The sequence below is a fragment of the Podarcis liolepis genome (assembly GCF_965112155.1).
Source record: "Podarcis liolepis genome assembly, chromosome: 8".
In the NCBI taxonomy this organism is placed as follows: Eukaryota; Metazoa; Chordata; class Lepidosauria; order Squamata; family Lacertidae; genus Podarcis; species Podarcis liolepis.
The window spans coordinates 53,086,359-53,105,522 of NC_139560.1; the positions used below are offsets into that span (position 1 = coordinate 53,086,359).

At 40.6% G+C, this 19,164-nt stretch overlaps 1 protein-coding gene across 3 annotated transcripts in view; it reads right to left on the reverse strand.

Annotated features, from left to right (window-relative positions):
• The window catches only part of RTTN (rotatin), a 92,173-nt gene that overhangs the window by 40,605 nt on the left and 32,404 nt on the right, over window positions 1-19,164 (reverse strand). For all 3 annotated transcript variants that reach the window (XM_083518450.1, XM_083518449.1, XM_083518451.1), the window contains exons 27-33: window positions 17,915-18,069; window positions 16,314-16,533; window positions 13,581-13,709; window positions 12,246-12,350; window positions 9,473-9,631; window positions 7,294-7,365; window positions 2,084-2,276 (exon numbers count right to left, since the gene is read on the reverse strand). In XM_083518450.1, the coding sequence (XP_083374576.1) occupies window positions 2,084-2,276; window positions 7,294-7,365; window positions 9,473-9,631; window positions 12,246-12,350; window positions 13,581-13,709; window positions 16,314-16,533; window positions 17,915-18,069 (1,033 nt within the window). The remainder of the gene's footprint in view (window positions 1-2,083; window positions 2,277-7,293; window positions 7,366-9,472; window positions 9,632-12,245; window positions 12,351-13,580; window positions 13,710-16,313; window positions 16,534-17,914; window positions 18,070-19,164) is intronic.

Sequence of the window (19,164 nt, forward strand, 5' to 3'; positions counted from 1 at the left end):
AAAACGGCACAAGCAAATTTTTATTCTGAAAGTGTGGCCCAGAGAAAGAAGTTCAAGAACCACTATATTATATGCTCACCTCTTGCTTTGCTGGTGAATCCATTAGCAAAGAAAAATGACACTAATCCCTTTGTTTTTTTAAGAACAAAAGGGAAGAATCTCTCAAACATTCCACAAACTGCAAAACACAGATATTTTGCTGTAGAACAGGGTAGACAGAAGCCATTAGACAACATAGAGCTATGCTTTGGGGGTGGGTGAATACATATAGCATAAATCTATGTTGAAACTACATTGATTAGAGTGATTTTGCAAATTCTCTGTTCCATTTATTAAACAATATGACTAAAAAGTGTGACAAGTAAGCTGATGGGTTCCAGTTTGATCTTATGAAGTGATCAGGTTCTGGAGCCACAGGAAAGAACTAATCAATCAGTAACTGAAAACTTTCGAGTTCTTCTTCCCACTGCTTGCCTCCGCCAAGCTGCAATAAACTGTCCTGATTTTTGTTCACATCCAATTTTTGTGTTATGTTTCACAGCCATAAGGGCTAGAAATAGGCTTCCACATTTTTTGCTCACCATGGCAACTGTGCCCTCGACCAGCCTTCTTTTCAGCCTTAAAGCTTTAGAAAATGAGCGGAGATTATTCTGGTCGTTGCACAACGAACCCTGCTTCCTCGCCAGCTCCGAGAGGAAGAAAGGTTGGAAGTGGTATCTGGAGCACCTCGGCCACAGAATGGCCACTCTGGCAACTCTTCACCCACTTCCTAGTAAGAAAGATGGTAGGGAGTTCCTTCGGCAGTGATGCTAAAGTACCTGAAATTCCCTGGCTGCAAATCTGTCAGATCAGGTCCAACCAATGCCAATTTTGTGGCTTGGCTAGCCAAAAATGGCTGACCCGTAGCTATAAAAACTTGTTGCTTGTTTTTAACAACAGAAATAAAATAAAATAAAATAATAAAATAAAATAAAATAAAAATTGACTGCAAGGCATTCCACATTGGAATTCAATATTTTTCCTTCTAACTCCTGGGGATGTGGGGAATTGAAGGGGGAAATAAATTTCAAGGAAGCACTGCTTTCTAAACTAGCTTCTTCCTCTCAGCTTTCCCCAATGCTTCAAAATCTTAAGTGCTGAAGCTCAACCATGAATCAGGCATCATGAATCCTCACATAAATTCATCCTATGGCCCTTATTAAGGAATCAACACCCCCACTATTCTTTACAAGCACACGTCCCTGATATATTGATTTATGCAACAGCTCACTACTTCCCATCCCACCACAGTGGAAAGCAAGCTGTTTTTCAAACTGAGCAAAGCAGCAAAGCCAGAAGGCTCACGCTGCTGTTGCCCCACGTGACATAGCAAGAAAACCAGGGTCACCACCAAGTGGGCCCTCCACAGGGAGTTGCAGCCAGTCTGGTTCTCTGAAGAGCGTATCTGTAGGATACATATGTTTCCAAGCACCCACTTCGCTGCATTAGCATTTTCTATGTTTCAGCACATGGACTTCAAAAGTGTACCTATGAAGCAGACTTCATTCCCTATGGAGTGTTGGCAACGCTTTCTATGATCTGGAAGTAGCCTTTTTCGTTATCCCCAATATGGAATTATTCACAGGGCATCACTAAGACAACCGCTTAGAAACAGAAAAGTGAAATGCTTGCACATAGTCATAACAACCCACGTACTGCCTTTTTCAAATTCTTGCCATTGTACTGGAGATTCATCCTTCTTGATGTTCTAATTAGATTTCTGTTTTCTTTTTACATTTCTCCTACAGCCCATTATTTATCCTTCACTAAGGAAGGAATGGGCTATCTCTAATATGCTTCTTCCACCTCCGACTATGAACACATTTAAACACCTCATAATTGCTTCTCGGATACTGAACCAGATGATGTGGTATTATATTTTCAAGAGACTGGCTGACTATTTTAACTTTGAGACACAATAGGATAATACTTTTAGAAGACTCGCACAGAACGAAACAAAAAATCACAAGGAGAAAATGTATTGAGAACACATAGAACCGCAACCGAAATTTAAACCAAATGAATTCTTTGAAGTGTCACTTACCATTTATGCTACTCTTTTCGGCTGCCTGGCTGCCTCCCAAGGAACAATGCAGATCAAATGTATATCGACCTAAGTAGCACTGTTTCACCATCTCATTCAAATGCTCGTAGAAGCGACAATGATATAACAGAGCCTGCAAGGCGGTTTTTCCAGTGAGAGATAGACCAGATTCTTCATCATGCACACAAGGTCCCTGGAGGCAGGGGGTAACATATATAAATATATATATAGTCATTAAAAAGACCCTCACAACATTGGTTCCCAACCAATGAGAATGAACACCTCTTCCGTCAGAGCAGGAAATAGTAAGGGATGATGCCATGAATCCATGAAAATGCAGGAAAGCATATCCACAGAATTCATCTCTGAGACTCTCAGCTTCATTTTAAACAACAAAAGTGCTGCCAACTTATGCCAGGAGAATTGGGACTCGGAGAAGCTGCTGAACAGGGTTTCAACTGGTCAGAGGTAGGACATTCCTTGTCGTTCTTACTCACGAAAGATTTGAGCATAATACTAACGTCTGGGGGAAATCACGCAAATCCTGATAATTTATACAGTTTGCATAATTCTCTCCCGACACTCCTACCCTCACACCTGATTGTTTGTGGGGCTGAACACAGTGCAGGGTAAGAAATAACTTCAATACTTGTTTGAGATGAAATGCAATCAGAATAAAGAATAAGTTTTATAACTCTGAGAAGTTCTTTTTAAGTAAACTTACATTACAAGATGGGAATCTACATGCAGAAGATGTCAGTAATGTGCATTCATTGACTCAAGCATGACAACCACCTACTCAGGGAATTCTGCTGACTTCTAAGCGTGATGACATTGAGTCAAAGTTTTTATATTCGGCCCCATTGATGCCAATTTACAATTTCTATGCCAAGCATTTCACAGCCACAGGGGTGTGCTAAAACCCACTGGAGTCAGTCACACCTTATAATCTGTGTGTGCAGTGACTTCAGTCACCTTGAAAGTACATAACATCTTGTGATCTGATGACTTGGGATTACATGTGCTGATTTATTGACTGCAGAAAGGATTTCAATTTCAAAAGCAGGGAAGCTAAGAATCTACTGAACTGTGATAACAGAAAAAAATAACTGCTGGGATGGTAAAGCAGTGAACATTTTAATCTCCTTATCTTGTGTACTATTTGGTATACCACTAAATAACACCATAAAAAGTTCCCTTCCCTTTCTGCAACATTCTCCATGGAGATAAGTGTAGTCTAAACGGGCTTAAGCAGAGAACTATAATATATCAACCTCTTTATTTTTAGCCAAATCACTGCATAGTTATCAATGTTAATCAACATATTTAAATAAATACTGAAAAACTGAGGGGAGGATAAATTATATCAGATTTCATAATCTCTCTTACAGACAAATAATTTGTTTCTTGTAAAATCATCCTAAATACAGGTACACATTTGTTTTACAATTACGGCATTTGTATCAACACTTGTTCCAGACCAACAGCTCCAATGAAAAATCGTATATGTTCAATCTGTGATAAGATTTAAATCACTGGATTTACTAAAATCTATTCATGTTTTTAAACTGTGATTTCCCATGGAAGTCTTGAGCCAAGTGGCCATAGATTATAAATCAATATAAGGAAATCTATTCCTTTCACACCACAGAGTGCCAGAGCGGTTTACTACTAAATCAAGAGTATAATAATATTATTGCTTATGCCAATTGTATCTGTAAAAACTTATCAGTAAAATATTAACCTGAATTACAATCATCCAGGTGCTAAAAATGGCCAGTTTACAGGAATGGCTGGGGGAGGGGTATGCCAAGCATAATGTAGCACCATCTATCCCTGAAAGACTAGTCAAGAATATATCGGCATCTTTTGAGATGTTTCCCACAATAAATTACTTATCAGAACACATATATGGTAATTCCATTGAAATAACTTGCTTAAAATTGAATGAGTATAATTATGGGTAGTTTAGTTCTAAACCTTAGTGCGTGTAATCTCATCTCGGCTACTTCAAAACTGTCCAATTATCTTTTAATCTCCTTTACAGGAATGTAAGGGAGCAACCCTGAATATATTCTGTTATTAAAATGAAGAAGAAGAAAAAGCAGGAGCTCCTTTTGAACTACCCCTTTCTAAGACACTTCTGGTATATTTGAAAATCCTTTGAAATATATGAACGGCAACTGGGAAAAATAGATGGGCCTGGATATAGCAGCTCTAAACTTTACATCTGAACTTTACACAGAAATACGCTCCCTGCTCCCGATCACCCATGACAAACAGTGTTCACTGAGTATATCGAGGTTGTACACTGATTGTTGGGATCATCCCCACGAAAGAGAGCAAAGTAGCATTAGAGAAGGAATCCAACAGAGACTCTGCAATGCATTTGATCCTGCCAATGTCTTCCAACCTCTCAGCAGCTTGGATCCCAAGATAAGTGAACATAAAGTTTACGGAAGGAGTTTTCCATCCTCTTCTTCTCCCTGCAGCTCCTGACGTATCAGAGGGGCCTTCTGGACAAAGTGGAGTGCAGGGAGCTGCTGGCATGAAAGAAGAGTAATCAAACATCAGGTAGGGGCACCTTCCAGGCACTTTCTCCATATTCACTTATCTTAGGATCCAAGCCACTGAACACGTGGACTTTTCTGTGCAATCAAGTTAATTGGTTATATTAGACAAGCTACAACGCTATAAATAGAATATATATTAAAATATATTATTTATATTATTCAGATGTCACCTAATATATAAAAGTCTCTAGGCAACCTACAAACAGAATAAAAATACAGTTAAAAAGCGCAATAATTAATGCACTAACAAAACATAGAATTACATCAAGAATAGCAAATGGCAAAAACATCAGGAGTCTTAGGCCAGCATAACTCATTACACTCCATCAAATGCCTGGGAAGGTCTTAACCTGCTGTCAAAAATATGCTTAAAGTCAGCTCTGGACCATAAAAAAAGCCCCCAAACTCATTAACTGCATGAATTATTTGCTCCCGGAAAACTCGCTTTTGTTGATGATGGTTCTTCCTTTTTCTGCAATTGGAACTCCATTAAAGAAAAACCTATGTCAGTTCAATAGTATCCCATGGAGGTATTTAATATAGGTTTTCAGAACTATACTGATCTTTCAATGTTAAAATAATATCTATCTTCACTCTGCCAGAACAAGTAGGTTCTAGAGATACAATTCACATAATTATGGATCTACTGTACAAGACGGAGAGTGGTCTGCTTGTTGCAAGAAACTCCTGGGGAAATAGGTTCTAAATAACTCCTGCCAAGTTTATCCTCCTGCCTTGGCTAAGCCACACAAAAGTATCTAGGCCACAGAGAAGTGTTTGAACTTAGCATCCATTTTAAGGCTAGGGCTTGATATCTCCTGCTCACAGGAGGATAGTTTTACATTTATTTTAAAGCACCAAGTGGGGATGAAATGAAACCCAAAGATGTCCGTCTTCTACTCTTGCAAAGCTGTGAAAAGTGTTATTGGTGCCTGCACAAGTGTTGGTAGACCACACTGCCAGTGGCTATTTCCTTTCTGCTCGTGGTTATTTGAATCCAATCCATTTTTTAAAAAATGATCAAAAGGATACATTTACTATTGAAACAGTTCTTTTTAAAAGCATTCACAAAATGTTTAAAAGGTATTTCACAAACCTATTAAAAACGCCTTAAGATGCAGCTTCAAAAGAACTGACAAGCTCAAATAGGCAGTTTACCAATTTTTTCTGTACTAATCCGTGCTGGCATCGTTCCCTCCTACAAACAGGAATTTCATTTCCCAAACTAATCTTTCTGGGTCCCTGGAGCTGCTATATAGGGATGCTTTAAAGTCAATTATTCCAAAAGCTCTTTAGTACATGGAGTACCTGTAAATTCCTGCTTCCCTTTGCTACCACTACCTTTGAGGGGAGCATTGCCAGGAGAGACAACTGCTGGCCATCAGCCCATGTGAGGACGTCCTGCCCCAGGGAGACCAAAAATAGGGTGTTCTATTTCCGACTGTGTCCCATTCTTCCCATAGCTGTTGCTGAAGATGCTGGTGAGGCAGCAACAATAGCAAGAGGGCTGAGGAGCTGGCTGAGACCTCCTCCCCCAAGATGCCCACAAGAGTTAATGCCCACCGTGGCAAGGGCTGGGAATAGCTGGAGCATCTGCTCAGACTCACAGGGGTCAACAAACTTTTTCAGCAGGGGGCCGGTCCACTGTCCCTCAGACCTTGTGAGGGGCCGGGCTATATTTTGAAAATAAAATGAATGAATTCCTATGCCCCACAAATAACCCAGAGACACATTTTAAATAAAAACACACATTCTACTCATGTAAAAACACGCTGATTCCCGGACCGTCTGCGGGCCGGATTTAGAAGGCGATTGGGCCAGATCCGGCCCCTGGGCCTTAGTTTGCCTACCCATGGCTCAGAGCAACAACATCTGGTGATCTAAGAAAAGGACTTCAAACAATTCCTCTTCCATAGTACCTCCCATTTTCTGCCTCTGACTTTGAGGGAGGCAGAGGCAGGAGCCACATGGCACCATCATTTGATCCCACAATGCACCTAGTATTTTGCAGTCAGCTTTAAAGAGGACACTTGTTTCTCTCATCTCAGGAATTCTCTCAGACAAGCAGGACAGCAATATTCCAGAAACATTTTTCCAATGTTTGCATGCACCTTATTGGTTCAGGGTAATTGTGAGGGCAGTATCATCAACCCACACATCAGACTTTGCTGTTGTGAACATCTCTTAAAACCATCATAGTTGAAAAACAAATATTGTAAAATAAAATGCATCAACAAATTACATCCATCATCTCTCCAAACATAAGTCACACACTTTGATCCCATTATGGTAATGGGAAAAAAGATTAAATACATCCCTCATATTAAAAGCAAGTGAAATTGGCAGTGTTCTTTAACTAGCTGAAGCCCTAGGTTAAATTGCAAGTCCACTCTGTAAGGCTAGAATAATTTGAGAACGATGATATTTTGGTTTTGTCCAGTAGAGAAAGAATGTTGGTGGAAGAATTATTTTGCTTGTCCCAATCTTTACTGAAAACAGGGTAAGAATGTTCATTATTTTCACTTCTAAAGTACATCTAAAGCAGCTTGTACCCTTTTCTTTCCTCTAACAAGGTTATAAAATATTGGACGCAATTATATTGATGAGCAATGGAAACACATCAAGTCAACTAGTCACCTGCCAAATAGAGTCTTTAACCTCTTCAGTGGGCAGTGGAATCACCAGAAGATTCTGAAGAATAAATGCAGCCTGCAAAAGAAAAATCAAACATCAACAGTGCCACCTGGCTGCAGCTAAATAATTGAAGACAAGAAGGCTGTTTCAGATATACACTATTATCATCAAAAGTAATGTTCAGGCCACTTTCACCTTCTATTTTAAGGAATTCTGAAGCTATTTGATTTTGATTACTCAGTGAGTCATTTTTAAAAAAATCAAATGTTATGCTGTCTTGTCAAGTTGAGGGAGGGGGAAGTGCCATTTTATTTTTAGGATAAATTTTCACTGAGGACAAAGCATGAATAGCTGAAACATCCATTACACAGAAAATACACAACAGCATGTACTTGACTTATTTTTAGTATAATTTTCTTTAATTGCTAATGTTTTCTGAAAATTGATTTCTGCGTATTACTTTCTTTTCTATCATGTCTAACCTTGTTTGTTTACATAGTGCAGAAACAGTAGGCTTCCACTGTGTTGGGAAAAATTATGAGAATTCATGTTTGTTCCTCTACGTTTCAGTGAGGATGTCTGTTTTGAATCACAAAATAAAGAAGTGTGACCAACAGCTGAAGAGCTTCTTTAATGAAATTTAAAAAAGAAAACGCCGAAACATTGAGCATAATAAATTCTACCTGACGTATCTAAAAATGCCATTATAACAGCAGGAATTTTGCTCTTTTTTAAAAAAGAGCAAAACTGAACTGAGTTTGGGATTCAACTGACCTGTTTTGAAGTGACCATCAATGTAGGTTATAGGTGATATTTAACTAACCCCTCTCCTCCTGTGTGTGCCCCACAGCATCACCAGATATACTCCAGAGGGCTGGGAGAACCCCCATAAGAGATTTAGGGGAGTGGGGTGGGAGGAGGAGAGGGGTGAGAATGATTCGTCATTCCATATGTTCACCATAGTGCTACAGCAGCTACACTGAATCCAACCCTATGAAGTGTCTTAAGCCAATCAGGGAACATGGTACTTTTAGTCACTGCTTCCAGGCACACCCAAACAAAGCACGCTTTCTACCACTTTGCCTTCACATACCTAGATACACTCTAAATAGTGTTAGAATGGTGGTCTCTCAGAAAGAGAACCAACACTATGCAAGATTGTACTTCAAAGGAGATGAACAAGACTGTCCTGGCCCCCGTCCAAAACCAGGCAACAGAGGTGTTTACTTGTACATAGAGAAGTAAACTTTTTATTATGGCAGTCCAACAGAACAAATTATGCATCTACGAAAGAGCAGAATCTAGCCCTGGTGCTCTTATAGGGTCGATGAATAGTTTCCCCATCTTCCTGCCAAGCTTTAAACAGATGTGGAGAAGGATTGGCCACTTGTGCAACTTACTGTCTCTACAAGCATGCCACCCTCCCTTCATTGAGGGAGATGAGTCTCCACTTTTGATGTGCCATCTCTCCTTGGGAGAGATCTTCGGAACCATTCTGTTACAGAAGTCTGAACTCTGTTCCTCCATCATCCTCCACAGTCTGGGAAGGGGCAGCCCCTGGGTCTCCCTCCTTTGAATTCTGGGTACAGGGTGGGGGTGCTTCATCAAGCAGGCTCTGTTGCACCCCTCTTCCTTTCTGACTCCCCATCCTCAAGTGCTCCAGATCAGAATCAGAGCGCCCAGGGTGGACCATGACACTGACAGAGGGAGAACTGTTCAAACTCAGTTTAAAAGTCTAAATGTGAACCGGCCCTAGTTTCACCTAAATTGTATTTAGGTTTCAGATGACAAAAGCAGAAAATATCTGTGTACGCAATCTTGTTTTGCCGACGTTGGGTATTCCTTCCTCCTCTTCATAATCTTCAGTACTCAATACACAGGCTCAAATGGGGAGTGTGAAGGAAGAGATGATACACATTTATTGGATTCCATGCAATTTTACAAGCACATCAAAGTTATCTCGAAGTTTCCACATTAAGAAAATTACAGAACAAGTCAAGTAGTGCTTGTTCCGAGAAAGTGACGTAACTGATTGCAACCTTGTATCCACTTATCTTAGACTAGGTGCTATTGAACTCAATGAGAGTCACTTTTGAGTAGACACCTAAAGGAGTGTGCTGTAAGAGAACTTGAGAGAACTATTTTAAAAAAACCATTTTTACAGGGAACAGAATTTACATACCTCTCTTCGGACCATGCTGCATTCAGACTGGTCCAGCAGGATGTTAATCACCGTTCCCCACAAGCCTCCTGATATGTTCTGGCAGCTTTCAGCCAACGCGAAGCAGCCTACTTCGAGGGATGTAAGTGCTGATCCTATGGCGAGGGAGGTGAACTTTACCTAGAATTAACGGAAATCAAAACCATTTACACATTAAAATCCAACTTTTCTCTAACCTCCACATTGCATTTTAGACCACGTTCCCCACCATTTAGAAGTTTCTTGAAAAACTGCAAATTGATTCTTAAAACCAATCATCTGGTTTTAAAACATTTTTGCCTCAAGGCTGTTATGGAATATTTTTAATAAAAAGTTAGGTCACAAAGACCTAACAGTTTATGGAAATGTAAAACTTGCTCGTAAAAGTATGTAGGACAAGCAAAGTTTTAAAAGGTACAATACGGTAATGTTTGATGCAGTAATAGTAATGCATGTAAGGTGAACACAAAACCATTCATTCATTTACTGAATCGGTAAGACTAATAAAAAAAAACCACACCTTTGTCCTGTCTTCCTTTTCCTCCATACTATTGTTAAAATAGCATGGGGGGAAATCTGTTTCTTGACTGAATTATTCTGAGATCAAGAAGGAAAGATAGCACCCTTCATTCAAGAAACTGCTGAGCAGTGACTACTGTCCAATTATATTTTAGATAATCATTCTTGTATAGCATCCAATATGCCCACGGATACATTTTATGGTGCCCTTGAGGTTCCCACCCCTTCCTCTGCTGAAATTACATTTGAGAGCCGAATCCTCTTGTAGCCAACAGAATATGCCATGGTGTCTGTTTCACTGTTGTGCATGTGCAGTGTCCATGAGTTTCCCCAGTTTGCAAATGCACCCATGAGCCTTAAAAGGTTGGCGACCCTGATTTAAGACCTAATGTCAACTTGTACCATCCCCACCCCAAAACTTGCAAAGAATTCTAAGAACAGAACTGCTCAAAACAAAGCTCTCAGATGTTTTACCAGATGGGCGTCTCCACCCCCATCATTCAGCCCAGATCCAGGTCCAGCGCCAAGGGCCTTCTGGAGGTTCCCTCACTGCAAGAAGTGAGGTTACAGGGAACCAGGCAAAGGGCCTTCTCGGTAGTGGCACCCGCCCTGTGGAACGCCCTCCCAGCAGATGTCAAGGCAATAAACAACTATTTCACTTTTAAAAGACAACTGAAGGCGGCCCTGTGTAGGGAAGTTTTTAAAGTTTGACGCTTTATTGTTTTTAATATTCGGTTGGAAGCCACCCAGAGTTGGCGGGGTAGAAATAATAAAATTATTATTATTATTATTATTATAATTATCATCATCATCATCATCATTTCAATAGAATTTGAGGGGGGGTGTTTTTTTTGAGGGGGGTAGAAAAACTGAACAACTGTGGATGCATAGATGCATTGCTATGTGTAAGAAAATGGAATGCCTGGTTTTTCTTCCCACAAACAGGAGATTACTATGCTTAGGAAGAATGGATGAGGAGCCCCTTAAGGTGAACAATGACACTGCCATCTGCGAGAGGTGGCTGGCTTATCCTGCAGCAAAATATGCAAAATTCCTTTTGGCAGAAATAGGCAATGTATTATAGCAGAAAAGGTGAAAGAGGCTTTTGTTCTGCAGTTCATGTTTCTCATATTGATCCTTGCACTGAAAGGCAAAAGAAGCTGTTAACAGCAGCTATTCTCTTGAATGCCAACTTAGTTTATAAGTAGCTAAGGTACTGTTGGAACGGAAGAAATTATTTCACCTCTGCCCTCCCCACTTTTCTTGTCTCTTGAAAAAAAACATATATTGCTATGAAAAATTGATATTTTCCTCTGCTGTCATCTCCCTTTTCTCCCATGTTCAATTTACCCAGGGGACAAATGTTTCAAGAAGCAAAATGTACAGCCTTTAGCCTTCATTACCCATTGTTGTTATCCTCCAGGGTTGAGCAATTTGTTAAGCGCCAAAAGCTGCATCAAAAATACTACAGGTGCCAGAGGATGGAAGAAAGCTTATATGAGTTAACTATTAGCTGTGTGCAATTAACAAGTTTGCATACAGTGTTCATTAATACTGACAGATGCCATAATACAGCTTGTCAACATGTTGCAATTATTCAGTCAAGTCCTTTGGGCATCTTTACAAGTGGGACTTGGGAGACCTGCTGTAGTACAGGTGAGTGTACAACTGGTTGTGAAGCTCCATGGTGTCAGCTTCCTACTATAACAGTTCACGTTGAAACCACAAAGTAACTCCAGTCACCAAACAGTCACCCCAACCTTCAAGTAGGAAGAATCCAGAGGGAGAGAAGGATAGTGGGGAAAAATTTAATGGTTTGAATGTCGTCCTTGACGTAAATCAGTTTCCCTACCCCCTGCTATACAGGAGGAGAGTTGGACATGAGACAAAGCAGGATGGGTGCAACACTACTTGTACTCCAGTGGAAGCAATGCATGGAATTTTCTCCCAATTTTAGCACAGCGCAATACACCTTCCCTGCCAAGGCTCTTATGATTCCAGAGGGCAGAGCATTTCACTCTGTACTGAGCATCCACTAAATCACCACAGAACTGCTGGGACAATCTTCATCTGCCTCCACACCTCCAAGGTTGGGAGGAAAGTTGGCTGCTCAAACTTGCCAGGCAGCAATGGTACACTTGCCATGAAAAATGCGGAACTGACCTTGTGAGGATTGGACAACATCATCATATTTGTTGTATTGCAAGAATGAAGCAACAGTAAGAGTTTTACTGACCTCGGGATCTCTGTCTACCCATAATGGAATCAGCCAAGCCAAGCCTTGCCGAGAAACAACTTGTTCTTCGCTGTTATATGGCAAGAACCAGAGAGGTATCCAGTCCTAAAAGATAAACAGATGAATCCTTAACCTTAAGGTAGCCTTCATATTACACAATCTAGTCATTATTTATTCCAGCATTTAACATTGTGCATTAGTGTACACTTTTAAGGTACTACCCACAATAAGGAGCAAAGACAGGAGACTCTATCCCAATGGTAAGGGCATCATAAAATACAGTAAGGCCGTGTGTAATCTGATAATATCTTGGAAGGAAATTAAATAAATAGTCCTCAATTGCTACTTGTTGGTTACAATGCAGAATTTTCATTTGACACACAACTACCTATTCAAAGTTTAAACCTGTCTGAGCCACATGAATGCCAAGAGTCATTTGAGCTGCTCGGGCTGAAAAGTCACTGCTGAACAGACTAGACTGGAAATACAATTTCATGCCAAGGGAAGAGTAGAAAATTGCAAGGAGCTGAAATGCTCAGCTGCTCTAGCCTAACTTCCTCCAGTATAGGAGTGACATTGCAGTGGGAAATAATTTTCTTGTTATTTATTCCAAGTCTTAATTGGGATCTCAATATTTATTTCTTGGGGGTTGAGGAGCTAGACCCCTACCAGGCCATGTAGGGGTTGGAAAACACTAGGGTTTCCCAAACTTGGGTTTACAGCTGTTTTTGGACTACAGTTCCCTTCATTCCTGACCACTGGTCCTGCCAGCTAGGGATGATGGGAGTTGTAGTCCAAAAACAGCTGGAGACCCAAGTTTGGGAAACCCTGTACTAGTTTCCAAGGTTCACCCTTTCCTACTTCCACTCCAGTGGATTTTAGTATAGGGCAAAGAACACATAAACTACATATATTAAACAAGTTGTGCCCCACATTCTATAAATGAATATTAATATCACCAAGTATATAATCCAACCATCTTCTGAAAAACATTTTTAATACACTGATTCTTCTCCTCCCTACAACCGTTATGGCCTCACTTGGATGCTACTGAAGCAACACATTTCTGTCTGGAAACTAAGGATGGTTTTTTGTTCCATGAACGCACTTGTATACAGCTTGAAGAAGCAAAGGTTGACCACGGTGCTCATGTTAACACTCAGACTTACAATTGTTTACCAAGGACCCCAATAACAAATGCACCCATTGAAATGCAAATCTGCTATCACAGAGTACTGGTGGTGCACAGAGTTGACAGCTAATTAGAACTGTCAGTAACTGCACGTTATCGAGTAGCTTAAGCTAAGAGACAAGGGCCGCTGTTATTCCTCTTACCGCATTTGGAGCCTGAGACATCATTTCATGGGACAAGTGAAGCAAACAAAGGATGGCGCTCTTTGTGACACCTTTCCCCATGAAAGACATGGCATTTCCTCCCCATTCGACATAAAAAGATGAGATGACCTGGAAAGAAAAACACAGAACGGCAGCTTAACCGCAAACTACATTCTGATGCATGTAAGCTGAATTGCAGATGTGAGTCAATGGCACCCACAAAGACAACAGGCTTGTAACTTCACTAAATAGACACTTTCCCATGCCGTTTTCAAGAGCAGTTTTATAAGCAGACATTTCTAAATCCTGTTCCTGTGTCAAGCAACTCTCGTTCACACTTTATAATCTGTCTCTTATCATCTATCTCTTTCTTCTGGATCGGTAATTCCCCCATCTTACTATTACATTCAACAAGTCTCCACCAAAAGAAGCAGAATTGTAACAAAGTAAGGTCGGCATATGCAGGGGGTAGGGAAATCTATTACCTAAGTCAGATAATATTACGATATCTATGGCTGTCTCGGGCACAAACATAATGAAGCAGTATGTAAGGTTCTGGCAAGATAAAGACTACAATTCTGTTGCTAGTTATGGGAAGAGTGAACTACATATGTTTAGTGTAGGAGTACTGCACTTCAAATCTATATTTCTTATGAGAAGCTTGATATTGCTTCTTGGCTAGATACTTCGGCAAGAGACTAGAAGGTTATTTTCATGACAAAATCCGGTTGTTTCATTTCTAGCTTGGCATCACACACACTGCACTAAGTAATTTAGGGTTTCAATGATTTTTAGACTATTTGTGGATTGTACAAATATAATACAGAGACGCTCATTAATTTTTGTCATTTTGGGGATATGCAAAGTAAACACACAAATCTGCTTTTAAAGAGATTAAAAGCCTGTAGTACAAAAGCAGAAGCAGTCACCATCTGTTCAGTGACCATTTCAGATGGGAAGCTGTGTAAGAGCTACTAGCTTTCTTTGAAAGAAATACAAAGCAGACCAAAAAAAACCCACCCCTCAATTAAATGGCTCCAATTTCAGAAGCCACTCTACACTGAGATCTCATCTGATTTAGTCACCAATTAGAGATGCATCACGGCATCCCATCCCATTTTTAATTTATGTAATCAGCCATCAGCAGGACTTCCACATCTGCACTCCGTTCGGTGCTAACAATTACGTAAAAAGCCAGCCCTTTCTAGAAACAGCCCTGTTATTAGCCAACAATGACATTTTAAGAGCTGAATTTAGAAAGAAAAGCAGAAGTCTATTAAATAATATTTTATTTATACATCAAAGTGACATAGAATCCAAAATCAGATTTAAACTCCCACTTCTTCCCCATTTTACCACAACAGATTATCAAAAAACATTAACATGTTTGTTACATAATGACAGTAAAGGCAACATTTCTGACCTAAAGGAACTCTTGCTTCATAATGAAAACCTCCAAAAGAGTTTGGAGACCTAAAAGACTAAGGAAGCCCACATGCTTTATTCTATTGCATTACTTACAAACTTCTGCCTAGCTTTAAATGCCAGAAGAACTGCTGTGGCAAAAAGACATCAAAAGGAAGCTACAACCAGCTTTTATTGCTTCTTATCCATGGGTTTATCTATTGTCTTTCAAATGAAACCTAACAGCTTTATTGTATAATGAAATGAAATATTCATTGCTGAACAGTATGTCAATATGGACTGCAAGAAGATAAAACCTATCCATTCTGAAGGAAATCAGCCCTGAGTGCTCACTGGAAGGACAGATCCTGAAGCTGAGGCTCCAATACTTTGGCCACCTCATGAGAAGAGAAGACTCCCTGGAAAAGACCCTGATATTGGGAAAGATGGAGGGCACAAGGAGAAGGGGATGGCAGAGGACGAGATGGTTGGACAGCATTGTCGAAGCCACCAGCATGAGTTTAACCAAACTGCAGGAGGCAATGGAAGACAGGAGTGCCTGGCGTGCTCTGGTCCATGGGGTCACGAAGAGTCAGACACAACTAAACAACTAAGCAACAAATGTAAATATAAACGAGTTCATTCAAAAGTTGTCCCATCAGTGCTGTTTGTGGGTGAGCAGGTGGGTGATGGCAATTGTAGTTCTTCTAGCTTGCAAAACTTCCTTGCCTGTTGGTATCTTTCCTGCCAAGAGTTCACAGTCCATCCTGTGGTTTTTCTCCCTAGCCCCACTTCCTCAAGTTCTACATCTTATCTTGCAATACTTGCTGCACTGATGCCTTTTTGAATAAACACATACTTTCCCAATAGCTTTACAGTGTGGGGAGTTTCATGGGGAGGAAAATAACCCATGATCTTGTGCCTGGATGTCACACTAAGCCAGGGATTTGTTGCTTCCAAAGGAACAAAGCAGCAGCCTCCTATATAATCATTATAAGCTATGATTATATAACTGTATTTTTAGAAGTTCCATATCCATTAGTAAAAAAAAAAAAAGACGTTAACGCATAGGCTTGGATCCAGGCTTCCTGTGAGCAAAACTTTGCTTACAGCGTAAACCCACTGAACATGTGTTGGTCATAAAATCAATCCTTCCTCTTGAGCTTCCAGTAAAGCCGCTCTGAAGGACTTGAGTGGGAGCATCTACTGGATCTTACTTGCTGCCACAAACAGAAGCAGCCCTTCCATTTGTGGAAAGGGCATTATGGATCCAACCCACTGCATTTTGCTTACTGGTCGCATTGAGATCTGTATTCATAATTCACTAACCTCAAGAAGCCCTGCTAAGTATTTCTTACAAATGGCGAATGGCTCCATTGTAACAGAGTACGAACTCCAGCCTGGGAGTGCAGTGACATGAACCATGCCTCTTAATGTTCTTTCCAGAGAAGGTAATCCATAGAAATGGGGGGCATCTGTTACTCGTAAATACTGCAGAAGTTTAAGAGCAAGTTCTGTTCGGAAATAGCCAGTAAGCTCTAGGTCTTTCCTGCAACGAAATGTAAGATTCAAGGTTCTAGCATTATATATTAATTAATTAGTTTACTCACTGGATAGCAACAGTGACTGTTTAAATCTATAGTTCATATAATTTAAGTTCAGATACACTAATGTACTAGAAGAAGAAAGGGGGCATGCAAAGGAGGTAGATATGAATGATGGCAGACTATGAAAGCCTCACCATATTGTGGCATTTTATGTTGCTGGATATAACAGGGACCTCACTATAACTGAGAAAATGCTTGAAGAAGCTGGAGAGATGTCCAGCCAATACATGGCTGCAGAATCTCCAGAGCTTCAGCCCTGGCATTAAGTAATGTATGTACTGATTCACAAATAATAACTCCAACTTGCAAACAGTGGGAGAAGAGGAGAAAAAGCAGACCACAAAACAAGAGTTCTGTAGCTTGCATTCACACAGAAGGTGCTTAAGTGCTACAAGAATATTACAAGCCAACACATTGGCGCGCTCTTCCTTCTAATAGTCATGAGCAGACACCTTACTGTCCAATCTTCAGTTTCGTCAGGACATCATCCTGCCTGTGAGCCTTAAGGCATGCAGTTGACTGCAAACATATTGGCCAAGTTCAAAAAGTCTTTCTTACTTTTCATCAAAGCTCTGGCCCCTAAATCATCAGTTCAGGCCAACAGATTTCAACCTGTGTTCCAGAGAGCCCCAGGGTTCCTCAATGGGAAGATCAGAAACAGCTGACAAAACTTATTTATGTAACAAAGATACACCTTGCTCTTCCGTGTGAGAAACCCTCAAAATATGGCTTACAAAGAATCAAAACAGAACAGAAATAATAAAAAAGCAGCAGTAGCAAACAACCAGCATACATTAAAAGTCAGCACAACACAAAGCAAAATAGGAAAAAAAAAATCAGGGCTGCTTCAAGTGGGGTCACCACTGAAATGATACCTGCCAGTCTAATGGACCTTGATGGAGGACCAGAATAAAGCAGAAATCAGGCAGGCAGCAGCAGCAGAAATGTGTTGGATGTGTTTTAGGGGTCACTCCCAGTTCATGCAGGTCAGTACTTAGGCCCAGCTGGCCATGGGAAGTGACTGCACATTTCATAAAATGCTTTGGGGTCTCTTCTTCCCCCCACATCCCAAGCATCTCAACAGGTCAAGGTGGATCCTGCATGCATGTCAAATACTCTTCTTCACAAACATGTAACCTTCCAGTAAAAATGAACGCTGGCGCTAACAGAATTTTGGAAAAAGAAACCAAATGTGGGGGGGGGGGGGGATCACATTCCATGCAGCATGACCAACACCTGATATATTAAACTACCTCTCCATGCTATATAGCAACAATGTTTTTAAGAATAAAATGTCTTATGGATAACTCTTTTATGCTGTACCTGTCAGTAGCAGACATGAAGCTGAGCAGAAGTGTATTCAAGAAAGCAATCAATTCTTTCTGCAGTTGTTGCCTGACAGCAGTCTTTAGGTCATCTATTTCATCTTGTTGCTGGGATTCTGGCTGCACTACAAGATCGAGGAGAGACTTTGGATTCTGCAGAGAAGATCAGTGAAATGTTATCAGAGCAGGTATTTCATTATTTATTCTGCACCAGAGCTGGGGAATCGGACTGTCATACAGAGGAGCATTTCAAACTATGTTTTACCTAAAGAAAATAGTGATAATGAACTGTCCAAAACAAACTGAGGAATAATTAAAGTTGTTCCATTTCCAGTAAGGCATAAATTTCAAATAACTAGAAGGTGGCAAGACTCCTGGCACAGACAGAGAGGATTAGAGTGGCTTATCACCTGGAACAGCTTCTAGGGACATCACTTTCCTGACACAACAGGTATCTTATTTGGGGTGGGGGGGAGAGATCTTCTTTTGTGATATAAAAACTTTTCTGTTACTCATTCACTGCAAGATGCTCAAGTATCTTGCCAATTCTATAGTACACATATCATATTTCCCCAGAACTTAAAACTGCAACATTTTGTTGCTGGGCAGATGCACTCTGTCCCCTAATTTGTATCTGTGTTGGGACTGTTTTGTAGAATACGATTGTGCAGCCTGAGCAACAGAATGGCTTTGCTGCTGTATCTGCACCATCCAAGCTCCCCACCAGTTCCTCTATTGCTTACCAGCAGAGACACTCAGCAAAGGGAAGCCAGGTGATGTCACCTGCTACTGAGCTTCTCTCTTTCCTGCTGTTTGAACCAGATGAATGATGGAAGTTGCCTTAGACCAAGTCAGACTATTGGTCCCTCCAGCCAAGTGCAGGCAAATTCTCAAGGTGTACCACAGAGGCATTTCACGCCACTGTTACCTGATCTTTTCCAGCTTCATCTGGAGATGCCAGGCACCTTTCAAGCCTGAGAATGTTTGCCTCTAGCACTGCGCTGGTCACCATGTGTAACTTGTTAGAAAATTAAACTGTGCCATTGAAGTCCAGAAATATGCTGGTAGCTGGACCAGCTGAGGATCCAGCAGATTGTTAGCCAGGTGAGCTCCATTGCCCTTGATGACATGCCTTGTTTCAGAAGTATATAAAGACAGACATCTCTATCTCATCTAAACTCCCTCCAGTATAGTAGATTAGGAAGGTTGGATTGTTCTGCCTGCTCCCCAATTAAAAAAATCAGTTGT